The sequence below is a fragment of the Mesoplodon mirus genome, assembly GCF_964341445.2.
Source record: "Mesoplodon mirus genome assembly, chromosome: 12".
NCBI classification, from domain to species: Eukaryota; Metazoa; Chordata; class Mammalia; order Artiodactyla; family Ziphiidae; genus Mesoplodon; species Mesoplodon mirus.
In genome coordinates, this window is record NC_138988.1 from 38,865,000 (window position 1) to 38,879,450 (window position 14,451).

Genomic DNA, 14,451 nt, shown 5'->3' on the forward strand with positions numbered 1-14,451 from the left:
TGCGGTGCACGGGCTTCTCATCGAGGTGGCTTCTCTTGTTGCAGAGCACAGGCTCTAGGTGCACAGGCTTCAGTAGTTATGGCATGAGGGCTCAGTAGTTGTGGCTCGTGGGCTCTAGAGCACAGGCTCAGTAGTTGCGGCACATGGACTTAGTTGCTCCACGGCATGTGGGATCTTCCCGAACCAGGGATCAAACCCGTGTCCCCTGCATTGGCAGGTGGTTTCTTAAGCACTGCACCACCAGGGAAGTCCCTGGCAGGTAGGCTTTGACAATCCAAAGCAGGTTTGCAGGTACTGAGGGGGTTCTCCTTCCCTCTGCCAGCCCCAAAACATTTGAAGGCCTACTATGGGACTGGAATTAAACATGCAGACTAACAAGAATTTCAAGTGCAAAGATTTGCTAAGAAGATAACACAGGGTTTTGTGAGAAATCTGCCTTTATCAGGGTGGAGGGAAAGGGCTCCAATGCTGAAATTAAGCCTGAAAGAGGTGGCTGTACCCATGCTGACAGAAGAAAAAAAGAGCCAGCAGCCTGGGGTGGGCCCTGAGCTTGGCATATCTGTGGGGCAGAAAGAGGCTGGTGTGGCTGGGACAAGGTATGCAAAGGGAAAGGGGAGAGAGAAGAGGCCAGAGGCCAGATCAAACAGAGCTTAATCCTAAGGGAAGGGGGCTAGGGGAGGCCTGTTTTTAGCAGATGTAAGCTTTACAAAGATAAAGATGTCTCTTGCCTCAGTATGGAGAACAGACTAAGGGGTTAAGAACAGAGGCAGGGCGCCTGGGAAGAGGTGAGTGAGTGGTAGTTTGGATGACAGTAATAGTGATGGATATGATTTGGAGGTCACCCCAACAAGGCTCCTTGGGACCAAGATCTGAAATATTCCTCACATACACAAGAATACTGGGCAGCCATTAAAAGTTACATTCCCAAATAATACTTAATAACCAAGGAAAAAAACTCAAACTACAGTGAATGAAAAAAAGGTTAAAAAATAGATTCAGCATGATTTCAGGTCTGTCTAAAATGTCTGTGTGTGTATGTGACACGGACACCTCTTGATGAACGCAGAAAATGATGGAGGAGTATGCTAGTGGTAGGAACCACAGGAGATTTTCTTTCTCCCTTTTTCTACAATGTACATTTATACATCATTATTATAATGGGGGGGGAACCAACTCCTTTAATGTAAAGACTTTTCAATCCTGTTTTACACATAGGGAAACCAAAGCTCCAGGAAGGAAGTCAGGCTTTCTGATCTGATTCCCACCCCACACAACCCTGATGTCAAGACTGTTCGGGATGAAGAGTCACACATTTTCACCTGTTTTTCTACAGGTTAATCATCTACTAAATGGTGTGCTTTCCACAGACAGATATGCTCAGATAAAATCCTGTTTTCCTAGTAAAATCTCTTTGCTCCCCCAGTGTATAAGCCTGTTAAATGTCCCTCTGCCAGATACAGCAAATACTCAGCTCACTGTATCGACTCAAGGCACCTTTGGTCAAGACTAATCCATGTACAACATTCCAGTGGCCACTGGAACAAGGGTAATCACTACAGGGTTTGGATATTCAGAAGATGAAATTTGATGCTGGGTAAGAAATATACCTCCAAAAACACCATTTTTCATCTAATAAACTAGAAACTGGCTTACTGGGGTGTTATGAAGATTACATGGAAATCTTTCTCAAAGACTCCACAAACTAGAGAGAGCTCCATGGAACTGAGCCAGGATCTTCGGAAGTATGACCACCTCTGAGAACACAAGGCCACCCTAAGAACAAGCCATGAGCTAAAGAGAGGGGATCAAAAAGGAAAAGGAAGAGAACACAAGGAGGGTCAGGTGAGGAGTGGGTCTGCCCAGATTCAAGGGAAAGGGGCATAGACACACCTCTCAATGAGAAGAGTGGCATGGAATTTGTGACCATTTCTAATCTAGATGCCTGGGGCTTGTGGGTCAGAGAGAGGCAAGTTGGTAAAGACTCATTAGAGCCTGGGTGTGCTTTGACCAATGGAGTACAAAGGAAGTGTCACTGTGCAAGTTTCCAAGCCCAGGCCTTAAGAGACTGGCAGCTTCCCCTTCCTGTATCTTGGAATACTCAGTCTTGGAACCCAGCTATTGTACTGTGAGGAAATCCAGGTATCTGTGGAAAGGTCTACATGGAGAGAAACTAAGGACCTTGATCAGCAGCCTCAGGTGAGCTCCCTGTCAACAGGCAGAACCATCTTGCTAGCCATGAATGAGCCATCTTGCAAGTAGATCCTCCAGGCCCAGGTGAGCCACTCTAGCTAGTGCCATGTGCAGCAGAGATGAGATTCCCAGATGAGCTCTAAATCTCTGAATTCTTGGCCACAAAATTGTGAGCAAAACAAATTGGCTGTTTCAAACCACTATGTTCTTATGCTTTAAACATACCAATAAATAGCCAGAACACTATGTGTATGTAGAAATCTAAGTGCAAAACAGATATTAAAAACTACCATAACAGGGCTTCCCTGGTGGCACAGTGGTTGAGAGTCCGCCTGCCAATACAGGGGACATGGGTTCGTGCCCCGGTCCGGGAGGATCCCACATGCCGCGGAGCGGCTAGGCCCGTGAGCCATGGACGCTGAGCCTGCGTGTCTGGAGCCTGTGCTCCACAACGGGAGAGGCCACAGCAGTGAGAGGCCCGCGTACCACAAAAAAAAAAAAAAAAAAAAAAAAAAACCCAAAAAACTACCATAACAAAGTATATACCTTGGAATATTTTTAATTCATATTCAAGCCACACCTCTGGGGAAAGAATGCTGTAGGCCAAGGGTTAGAAAACTATGGCCATGAGGACTTCCCTGGTGGCACAGTGGTTAAGAATCTGCCTGCCAATGCAGGGGACACGGGTTCGAGCCCTGGTCCGGGAAGATCCCACATGCTGTAGAGCAACTAAGCCCGTGTACCACAACTACTGAGCCTGTGCTCTACAGCCCACAAGCCACAACTACTGAAGCCTGAGCACCTAGAGCCCGTGCTCTGCAACAAGAAGCCCGCGCACCACAACAACGAGTAGCCCCCGCTCACTGCAACTAGAGAAAGCCTGCGCTCAGCAACGAAGACCCAATGCAGCCAAAAATAAATAAATAAAATAAAATAAATAAATTTATTTAAAAAAAAAGAAAACTGTGGCCATGGGACTTCCCCAGTGGTCCAGTGGTAAAGAATCTGTCTTCCAATGCAGGGGACGCGGGTTCGATCTGGGCTGCCACCTGTCTTTGTACAGCCCATGAGATAAACATGTTTTTTGCAATTTTTAAATGAGGGGAAAAAAATCAAAAGAAGATATAGTATTTCTTGACACGTGAAAATCACATGAAATTAAAATTTCAGTTTCAGTAAAGTTTTTAAAAGTAAAGTTTTATTGGGGGCTTCCCTGGTGGCACAGTAGTTAAGAATCCACCTACCAATGCAGGAGACACAGGTTCCAGCCCTGGCCCGGGAAGATCCGACATGCTATGGAACAACTAAGCCCGTGCTACTGCGCTCTAGAGCCCCCAAGCCACAACTACTGAGCCCGCGTGCCACAACTACTGAAGCCCATGTGCCTAGAGCTCATGCTCCGCAATAAGAGAAGCCACAGCAATAAGCCCATGCACCACAACGAAGAGTAGCCCCCCTCACCGCAAACAGAGAAAAGCCCGTGTGCAGAAACAAAGACCCAATGCAGCCAAAAATAAATAAAATAAATAAATTTATTAAAAAAAAAAGTTTTATTGGAACAGAGCCATGTCCATTCGCTTGCATATTGTCTATGGCTACTTTCATACTACACTGGCAAAGTTGAGGAGTTGCAACAGAAACCATATGGCCAGCAAAGCCAAAAAAATACTTACTATCTGGCTTTTTTAAAGAAAAAGTGTGCTGACATCTGCTCTAGGAGATGTTCATAGCTTGAGGAGTACACCCCACCCACCCACATGGCTCCCATGCAAACTCAATCAGGAAGTAGGGGAAATTCCAAGGTCCCACAACCCCAGACAAAGGGATGGTACTTCTTCACACAAAAGCTTCCTGTTTCAACTAATTTCCACCCTGGGTTGGACAAGACACTCTTCAGTTACAAAGATCTCAGATCCCCTTGTTTTCTGGGTTGCCTCCCCAAAAGGAGATGAGGCGAGGCTGAAATTTAAGTACTAATTTTGGTTCTTAAGTGACCAAATACATTAGTAAACACAGAACACCAAAGCAAAGCAAAACTCCAAAATTTACTTATACCTTATTTTTAAAAAATAGGTTCAAAGCATTTAAAAGTTCCATATTTCTTGGGTTTAATCCCATGGTTAATGAAAGCAGACCATTTCCTATACACAGGCCCTTCCATCAAATCCCTAACTTGATGACCAAAAGATCTTCCAGAGTACATATGTAAAAGCTTTTTAATGGTGACACCCTCAAAATGGGAGCAAGCATAAAGGTTTAGGATGCTATTCTGAGATATATGGGGACCCTCTAGTGAACATCAGCGGCTGTCCCTCTCTTAAGGAACACTTAGCAGGTCCTGGAAGAACTGAGCTCAGAATTCCTGGAAAACTGAAAAACTAAACCTAAACTAAAAAACTAAAATAACCTAAAATTAACACTAAAATCAAAACTAAAATGGAAGATGAGAATTATTCCTCATTTACAGTTTATATCCAGTCTCACCTTGATGACTTCTCCATTGGAGGCAATTAAATCTGTAGGAATGGTCACTCGAAATGAGCGTCCGACGACAGCGGTGCCATCAGGAATGCCAACCACCGTGGGAACAGCCTCATGGAGGTCTGAGAGTACTGAGTGCATGGACGCCTCGAGCTGGTTCTCCCAGTCCCTGACGGCCTCCGAAGGCTCACTGGGCCAGCGGGACTGAGTCACAGCCACAGATAGCAGAAGGAGAAAGGTCCTCCCCCAGAGGGGGAGCAGCAGCGAGAGGGCCACAGACATCCTCATCCCGGGCTCAAGTCTGCTCAAGCAGATAGTCTAAGAAAGGAAGCAAGTGACGTGGTCCCAGAACTGGGTCCTCAGCCTCTCCACACCTGCTCCATCCCAGAGCACCCAAAGCCTGAAAAAGAAGAAGAGTAGACTCAGACTTCAGCAACTTCCATGGTTTCAAAGTTGAGCACAGGCAGTTACTACCCCCTAAGTGTTCCTGCCAAAAATATCTACTCTGAGTTGGATCAAGTCTCACTCTGCACTGTCCAGTACAGAGCCACCAGCTACATGTGGCTACTGAACACTGGAAATGTGGCTGGTCCATTAAGTATAAAGCACACCGTGGATTCTGAAAACTAAGTATAAAAAAGGAATGTTGGGGACTTCCCTAGTGGTCCAGTGGGTAAGACTCTGCGCTCCCAATGCAGGGGGCCAGGGTTCGATCCCTGGTCGGGGAACTAGATCCTGCATGCATGCCATAACTAAAAGTCCTCATGCCGCAACTAAGAAGTCTGTATGCTGCAACTAAGACCTGGCACAGCCTCAATAAATAAATTTTTTAAAAAAAGAAAAGAATGTAAAATCTCTTATTAATACTTTAAAAATATTGATTACATATTGAAATAATATTTTGGATATGAAAATATTAAGTATAGTTAAGTAAATAAATATTAATAAATAGTACATAATAAAAATATTAAATATATTATTAAAATTAATTCCACCTGCTTATTTTTTTTTCATGTGACTACCGGAAAATATTAAATGACATATGTGGATCACATTATATTTCTGTTGGGTAGTGCTGCTCTAGAACTAACTTCCAGTTCTTAGGAAGCACAGGGCCATGAAGACACAATCAGACAAATCTAGAATGTGGGACCTTCTACAAGATAACTGGTCTGGTCTTTCCAAATCTGACGCCTCTAAATACAAGGGGACTATTCTAGATTTAAAGACTGCAACCAGATGCAGTGTGTACATCTTGACTGGACCCTGGATTTACTTTTTTTTTTAATTTATTTTTTATTAAAGTACAGGTGAATTACAATGTTGTGCTAATTACTGTTGTACAGCAAAGTGACTCAGTTATACGTATATGTACATTCTTTTTCATATTCTTTTCCATTATGGTTTATCACAGGATATTGAACATATTTATCGGTGCTATACAATAGGGCCTTGTTTATCCATTCTATATATACCAGTTTGCATCTGCTAATTCCAAACTCCTAATCCAACCCTCTCTTACCCCCAACCTCCCCTTGGTAACCACCAGTCTATTCTCTATGTCCCTGATTCTATTTCTGTTTCATATATAGGTTCATTTGTGTTGGATTTACTTTTTTTTTTTTTTTTTTTGTGGTACGCGGGCCTCTCACTGTTGTGGCCTCTCCCGTTGTGGAGCACAGGCTCCGGACGCACAGGCTCAGCGGCCATGGTTCACAGGCCTAGCTGCTCCGTGGCATGTGGGATCTTCCCGGACCGGGGCACGAACCGATGTCCCCTGCATCGGCAGGCGGACTCTCAACCACTGCGCCACCAGGGAAGCCCTGGATTTACTTCTAAAAAAAACAAAAAACACACAAGACCAGCTCCCAAAGGGATAACTGAGGAATTGTGCATGTGGGCTGGAGATTAGATTTATTGTTAATTTTCTTAGGTGAGATGATGGTGGTATGGCTCGATAATAGACTGTCCTCAATTCTGAAGTATTTAGGGATGAAGTATCAAAAATCTCTGCAACTCACTTTGAAATGGTCCAAGGGGGAAAAAAAAAACGTATGCATGCATATATAGAGATAAAACAATGTGCCAAGTATTACAATTATTAAGTCTTAAAAAATACTTTTGAAAAAAAATTGAAAAGCCAAGTATTTGCACAGAGAAGTGTGGCAACCACCCACTTCTCACACCCCCACATATTGCATATATTTGCAAACTCAGGGCTAGTGAACGAAACTTATTTGAACTCTCTTGCCCCCCACCCCCAACAGTGACTAAAACCCTGCACATTTTCCCCTTTCCCCCACACCAGCTTCAAGCAGCTCATGACCCTGCTCTAAGGCTGGCAGCCACACAGATGCACTGTGGGACTTTCTGGGTGCCCACAGGTGGCCACAGCCATCGCAAGCAATTTCCCATTCTGGAAAACGATGAAGCCCTGCCCTGAGCCAAGCTGTTGAGGAGCCACGTGATATTTTTTGACCTGGGTAATGCAAAGTAAATAAAATTGCTGAAGAAAACAAGGCCACTGAAACAGGCAGCGTACTCTAAAGTCAATGCAAATCCAAGCCAATGCCAAAAGGTTTTTTTTGCTATTGACTTCGTTATTCCTGTTCTTATTTTGTTTTTGAACTAAAAGTCATGAGACAGAGACAAAACCCAAGAAAGTAAAACAATTTTGAGGCCTGGGAGTCCTATCCTACCAAACCAAGACTTATCACAAAGCTACTGTATTTAAGGCAGTGTCACATGGGGCAGAGTAGACACTGGACTGTGGAACCAGAGGGAGAGCCCAAAACCTGCTTGCAAAGAAGCTGTTCAAAGGCACCAGGACAAGTGGCTATCTATGTAGAAAAAAAACACAATTAGGTTCTTCTGTCACTTCTCCATCAAAAACAAGATAAATCCCAGGTGGATTAGATACATAAATGTAAAAAGCAGAATTTTAAAATGTTTAGAATATAGCAGAAGAATGTCAGAATAAGGAAGGATTTCTTTTTTTTTTCTTTCTTTTTTTTTTTTTTGCGGTACGCGGGCCTCTCACTGTTGTGGCCTCTCCCGTTGCAGAGCACAGGCTCCGGACGCGCAGGCTCAGTGGCCATGGCTCACGGGTCATAGCCGCTCTGCGGCATGTGGGATCTTCCTGGACCAGGGCACGAACCCGTGTCCCCTGCATCGGCAGGCGGACTCTCAACCACTGCGCCACCAGGGAAGCCCAGGAAGGATTTCATTTTTAAAAGATATCAAAAAACACAAAACATAAAAGAAAAAGACCATTGGACTTTCACTTCTAGGAAGATGAAATAGATGTACTTCTCCTTAGTTTCCCACTAAATACAAGGGAAAATCCTAGATATTATATATATAAAATAAACATGAGACTCTTAAACAGTCAAGAGAAGAAGGCAGAGCAGCTAGGGACACCAGGATTCAAGGAATGACACAGCAGTGAGTTCCTTGGGTTTTCTTTTGCCTCATGTATACCAGAATTGGGAGCTGAAGAAGGTGGCAACCCAGAAATGCCAACAGATGAAACAAAAAACGTCCTAACAAAAGTATGCTCTCTTTATCCAAAGGAGCAAGAAGCGGGTAACCTAGCAAGACATAAAATATTTAGACAGTAACAGCTCTATTCTAGCAAAACACCACAGAAAAAACTGTGGCCCCACTCCCACCCATGCCGACAAAGGCCAAGTAGGGAGCCAAGACTTCCACCCTCATGAGGCTGTAACAAGGCACCCTAATATCTCCACTGGGGAGGGAGCTGGGACTTTCATCCTCACTGGCTAGTAACAATGTACCACCCTCTACCTCCAGCCCCTTGGTGTCAGTGGAAACCACATGGGGAACCTGGATTTCTATATTCCCACCCAAGCAATAAGAAGGAGCCTCTCCCCATCCCTGCTGGGATGGTGTCAGAGGAAGACTGGTGGAGAATCAGAACCTTAACCATTGCTCAGGAGTCGCGAGGCCTAGGGAACTAGAACTCCCACCCTCAACCAGCAGTAACAAGGACTTCACCTGCCTTCAGGTGTCAACAAAGGCTGAGAGGGGAAACTGGGCTTCTACCTAAACTTCTCAGTAATCAGGCAGTGCCTCCTCTACCCTTCCTCTGCCAGACAAGTGTCAAACAAAAGCCAGCTAAAACAGAATCTAGAGTTTCAGAACAAAATACAAAATTGTTCAAGTTTCAATCAAAAATCACTCATCATGGGAATTCCCTGGCAGTCCAGTGGTTAGGACTTGGTGCTTTCACTGCCATAGGCCCGGGTTCAATCCCTGGGTCAGGGAATTAAGATCCTGCAAGCCATGTGGTACAGCAGAACCCCCCCCAAAAAAAAGCTGAAAAATCACTCATCATGCCAAGAACCAAGAAGATCCCAAACTGAATGAAAAAAAGACAATCAACAGATGACAACAAGATGAAAAAGATAGGCAGAAAGTAAAAGGATGGGAAAAGATATATCATGCAAACAATAATTAAAAGAAAGCAAGAGGAGCTGTATTTGTATCAGATAAAGTAGATTTCAGAACAAAGAAAATTATCGAAGACAGAGAGGTACATTATATAATGATAAAAGGGTCAATCCATCAAGAAGAATACTAATCCTAAATGTATATGCACCAAACAACAGAGTTGCAGAACCATGAGGAGCAAAAACTGATAGAACTGAAAGGAAAAATAAACAAATCAACAATTCTAGTTGGAAATGTCAACATCACTCTCTCAACAAATGATAGAACAACTAGAAAGAAAATCACCAAGGGTACGAAAGAACTAAAACATGCTATCAATCAATATGATTTTAATCAACATTTATGGAGCACTCCACCTGACAACAGAACATATATTCTTTTCAAATGTCCACAGAACATACACCCTGAGAGATCACATCTAGGGCCATGAAAAAAATCTAAACAAATTTAAAGGAACTGAAATAATACTGAAATGTTCTCCAACCCCAATGGAATCAAATTAGAAATCAGTAACACAAAGATAGTAAGAAAATCTCCAAATGCTTGAAAACTATACAATGTACTTCTAAATAATTCCTGTGTTAGGAAGTCTCAAGGGAAATAAAATGTTACACTGAACTAAATATACATTTGTGGGGTTATAGTAAAATTTGTGGAACACAACTAAAGCAGCTCTTAGGGGTGAATTTATAGCACTGAAACCACTAGAAAAAGAAAGAAAAGTCTCAAACCAATAATCTATGCTCCCACATCAAGAATCTCAAAAAAAAAAAAAAAGAACAAAATAAACCAAAAGCAAGCAGAAGGAAGGAAAGAGTAAAGCACAGAAATCAATAAAATTGAAAACAACAGAAAAAATCAATAAAACAAAAAACTGGTTCTTTGAAAAGATTAATAAAATTGACAAATCTCTATAAACAAATTACCAATATCAGGACTGAGACAGGGGATATCACTACAGATCCTGCAGACGTCAAAAAGGATAATAAGGAAATACTACCAAATAACTCACAGATTTTGATAATTCAAATGAAACAGACCAATTCCTCAAAATTTGTAATTTAAAAAATTTAATTTAAAAACTCCCACAAAAAGAAATCTCTAGGCCCAGATGGCTTCACTAATAAATTCTACCAAATATTTAAAGAATTAACACCAATTCTACACAGTCTTTTCCAGAAAGTAGAAGGAAGAAACACTTGCCTAATTCATTTTATGAAGCTAACATTACCCTGACACCAACATCAAAGACAATACCAAAAAAAAAAAAAAACAGAAAAGAAAATGCAGATGAACAGACACAAAATTTTTAACAAAACATTAAGAAACAGAATTTAGCAATTATAAAAAGAATTATATACCACAACCACGTAGCACTTATTTCAGGGTGCAAGGCCAGTTCAATATTTGAAAATCAATCAACATAATCCACATTAACAGACTAAAGAACAAAAATCACATGATCATATTAATTAATGCAGAAAAAGTACCTAACAAAATTCAACACCCAGTCATGATAAACACTCTCAGAAACACAGGAACAGAGGACAACTTTCTCAGTTTGATAAAGAGCATCTAATGGTGACAGACTGAATGCTTTCTCCTTAAGATCAGAAACAAGGCAAGGATGTCTGCTCTCACCACTGGTTTTTTTTTTTGGCTGCGTTGTGTCTTCGTTGCTGTCCATGGGCTTTCTCTAGTTGCGGTGAGGGGGGGCTACTCTTTGTTGCAGTGCACAGGCTTCTCACTGCGGTGGCTTCTCTTGCTGTGGAGAGCTGGCTATAGGCTTCAGTAATTGCAGCATGCAAGCTCAGTAACTGCAGCACAGTTGTGGCTTGCGGGCTCTAGAGAGTGGGCTCAGTAGTTTTGACACAGGCTTAGCTGCTCCACAGCATGTGGGATCTTCCTGGACCAGGGATCTAACCCGTGTCCCCTGCATTGGCAGGTGGACTCTCAACCAGTGCACCACCAGGGAAGTCCCCTACCACTCTTATTTGACATCGTGCTGGAAGTTCTAGCCAGTGTAATAAGGCAAGAAAAGGAAACAAAAGGCATGTAGATGGTAAAGGAAAAAATAAAACTGTAGGGACTTAAAAATAAAACTGTGTGTCACAACTACTGGGCCCACGCTCCAGAGCCCGCGAACCGCAACTACTGGGCCCACATGCCGCAACTACTGAAGCCCATGTGCTCTGGGGCCCTCATGACACAACTACTGAGCCTGTGTGCTGCAACTACTAAAGCCCACGGGTCTACAGCCCATGCTCTGCGACAAGAGAAGCCACCGCAATGAGAAGCCCCTGTACCGCAACAAAGAGTAGCCCCTGCTCTCCGCAACTAGAAAAAGCCCGCACACAGCAACGAAGACCCAACACAGCCAAAAATAAATAGAGTTTAAAAATAAAACTCTCCCTACTTGCAGATAACATAATTGTCTATGTAGAAAATCCCAAGGAATCCACAAAACAAACTCCTAGAACTAATAAGTAAGTTTGGCAAGGCCACAGGATATAAAACAAACATACAAAAATCAGTCGTAGGACTTCCCTGGTGGCGCAGTGGTTAAGAATCCTCCTGACAATGCAGAGGACACGGGTTCAAGCCCTGGTCCGGGAAGATCCCACATGCCGCGGAACTAAGCCCATGAGCCACAACTACTGAGCCTGCATGCCACAACTACTGAAGCCCACACGCCTAGAGCCCGTGCTCTGCAACAAAAGAAGCCACCACAATGAGAAGCCCTCACACCACAACAAAGAGTAGCCCCCACTCGCCGCAACTAAAGAAAGCCCGCGTGCAGCAATGAAGACCTAATGTAACCAAAATAATTAACTAATTAATTTAGAAAAATTTATATGGAAAGGCAAAGGAACTAAAATAGCTGTGATGACTACCAAATATAAAATAGCTAGCTAGTGGGAAGCAGCTGCATAGCACAGGGAGATCAGCTCAGTACTTTGTGACCACGTAGAGGGGTGGGATAGGGAGGGTAGGAGGGAGGCGCAAGAGGGAGGGGATATGGGGATGTGTGTATGCATGTAGCTGATTCACTTTGTTGTGCTGCAGAGGCTAACGCAGCATGGTGAAGCAATTATGCTCCAATAAAGATGTTAAAAATAAAATAAAATAAAATAGCTGCGATGAGAAAACAGCTATTTTGATTTACTGCCTAGGCATTTCCCAGAGTCTGGACATTGCAGTAAGGATCTGAGCTTAAGATTCCCACCATAAATTCCCACTTTGCTTTTCCTGGGGCATCTTTTAAAATATCCACTTAGAGTTGAGCCCCTGAAAAATAAGGGACCTCTGCCCCGACCACCATGTAAGTAATAGGTGCTCTCTATCTCCTGCTCGCTTGTGACCTGAGACAGATGACTGCCCTTCCCCTGGCTCACTGTCCACTCCCCTATTTCTGGGATCTGTAAGTATTAGACCTTGTGACTTTACTTCCTTTGTGTGGGTGGATTGGAGCTGCACCTTCAATCAAAATGACCCTATGGTTTTCACTTCCCCGAACTGGGAGCTCAGATGTTGAGGGAGCTACCTGCTGACCTCATGTGGATGGCTTGTGCCCCCTCATTCGGCAGGTCATAATCTGCATATTCTTAAATTTAATACACCAGCTCCAGCTTCTCAACACAATAACAATTTTGAACAAGAAGAATAAAGAGGAATTAGGGACTTCCCTGGTGGCACGGTGGTTAAGACTCCATGCTCCCAGTGCAGGGGGCCTGGGTTCGAGCCCTGGTCAGGGAACTAGATCCCACGTGCATGCCCCAACTAAGAGTTTGCATGCCACAACTAAGGAGCTGGCAAGCCGCAACTAAGGAGCCCACGAACCACAACTAAGGAGCCCGCCTGCCACAACTAAGACCTGGCACAACCAAATAAATACATTTTAAAAAATAAAAGAAGAATAAAGAGGAATTACTCTATCTAATATCAACTTAGAGAGCTAAGTAATCAAGACTGTATTGGTGGGGACTTCCCTGGTGGTCCAGTGCTAAAGAATCCACCTTCCAATGCGGGGGATATTTGTTCAATCCCTGGTTTGGGAACTAAGATCCCACATGCCGTGGGGCAACTAAGCCCACGTGCCACAACTATTGAGCACTCGCGCCTCAACGGGAGAGCCCACATGCCGCAAACTACAAAGCCCACGTGCTCTGGAGCCCATGTGCCCTGGAGCCCCCATGCCACAACTAGAGAGAAGCCCAAGTGCCGCAACTAGAGAAACCTGAACAGACCACGTGCTGTAACAAAAAGATCCTGCATGCCTCAACAAAGACCCCGTGTGCTGCAACTAAGACCCGACGCAGCCAAAAAAAAGGAAAATAAATAAATATATTTTTAAAAGAAACTGTATTGGTGGAGGGACAAACACATAAATCAATGGCACAGAATACGGAATCCAGAAATAGACCTCGGGCTTCCCTGGTGGCGCAGTGGTTGAGAGTCCGCCTGCCGATGTAGGGGACACGGGTTCATGCCCCAGTCCGGGAGGATCCCACATGCCACGGAGCGGCTGGGCCCGTGAGCCATGGCCGCTGACCCTGCGTGTCCGAAGCCTCTGCTCCGCAATGGGAGAGGCCACAACAGTGAGAGGCCCGCATACCACAAGGGCCTCCCTGGTGGCGCAGTGGTTGAGAGTCCGCCTGCCGATGCAGGGGATACGGGTTCGTGCCCCGGTCTGGGAGGATCCCATATGCCGCGGAGCGGCTGGGCCCGTGAGCCATGGCCGCTGGGCCTGCGCGTCCGGAGCCTGTGCTCCGCAACGGGAGAGGCCACAACAGTGAGAGGCCCGCATACCGCAAAAAGAAAAGGAAAAAAAAAAAAAAAAAAAAAAAAAAAGAAATAGACCTCAACAAGAATGCTCAACTGATTTTTTTTTTTTTGTGGTACGTGGGCCTCTCGCTGCTGTGGCCTCTCCCATTGCGGAACAAAGGCCCCAGACGCGCAGGCCCAGCGGCCATGGATCACAGGTCCAGCCGCTCCGCGGCATGTGGGATCTTCCCGGACCGGGGCACAAACCTGTGTCCCCTGCATTGGCAGGCGGACTCTCAACCACTGCGCCACCAGGGAAGCCTTGCTCAACTGATTTTTGACAAAGGTACAAAGCAATTAAATGGGGGAGAAACAAACGGTACAACAAATGGTTCAACCATTTTGAACAAATGGTACAACCCAGATGTCCCTTCAACAGATGAATGGTTAAACTGTGGTACATCCATACCATGGAATACTAGTGAGCAATAAAAAGGAATGAACTTTTGAATTGACACACTCAACAATTTGGACGAACCTCAA

At 44.3% G+C, this 14,451-nt stretch overlaps 1 protein-coding gene across 3 annotated transcripts in view; it reads right to left on the bottom strand.

The window, feature by feature from the left end:
* DAG1 (dystroglycan 1) overlaps positions 1–14,451 on the bottom strand; it is a 64,461-nt gene that overhangs the window by 13,809 nt on the left and 36,201 nt on the right. For all 3 annotated transcript variants that reach the window (XM_082638984.1, XM_082638983.1, XM_082638982.1), the window contains exon 2: positions 4,675–5,071. In XM_082638984.1, the coding sequence (XP_082495110.1) occupies positions 4,675–4,959 (285 nt within the window). In that variant the 5' untranslated portion in view covers positions 4,960–5,071. The remainder of the gene's footprint in view (positions 1–4,674; positions 5,072–14,451) is intronic.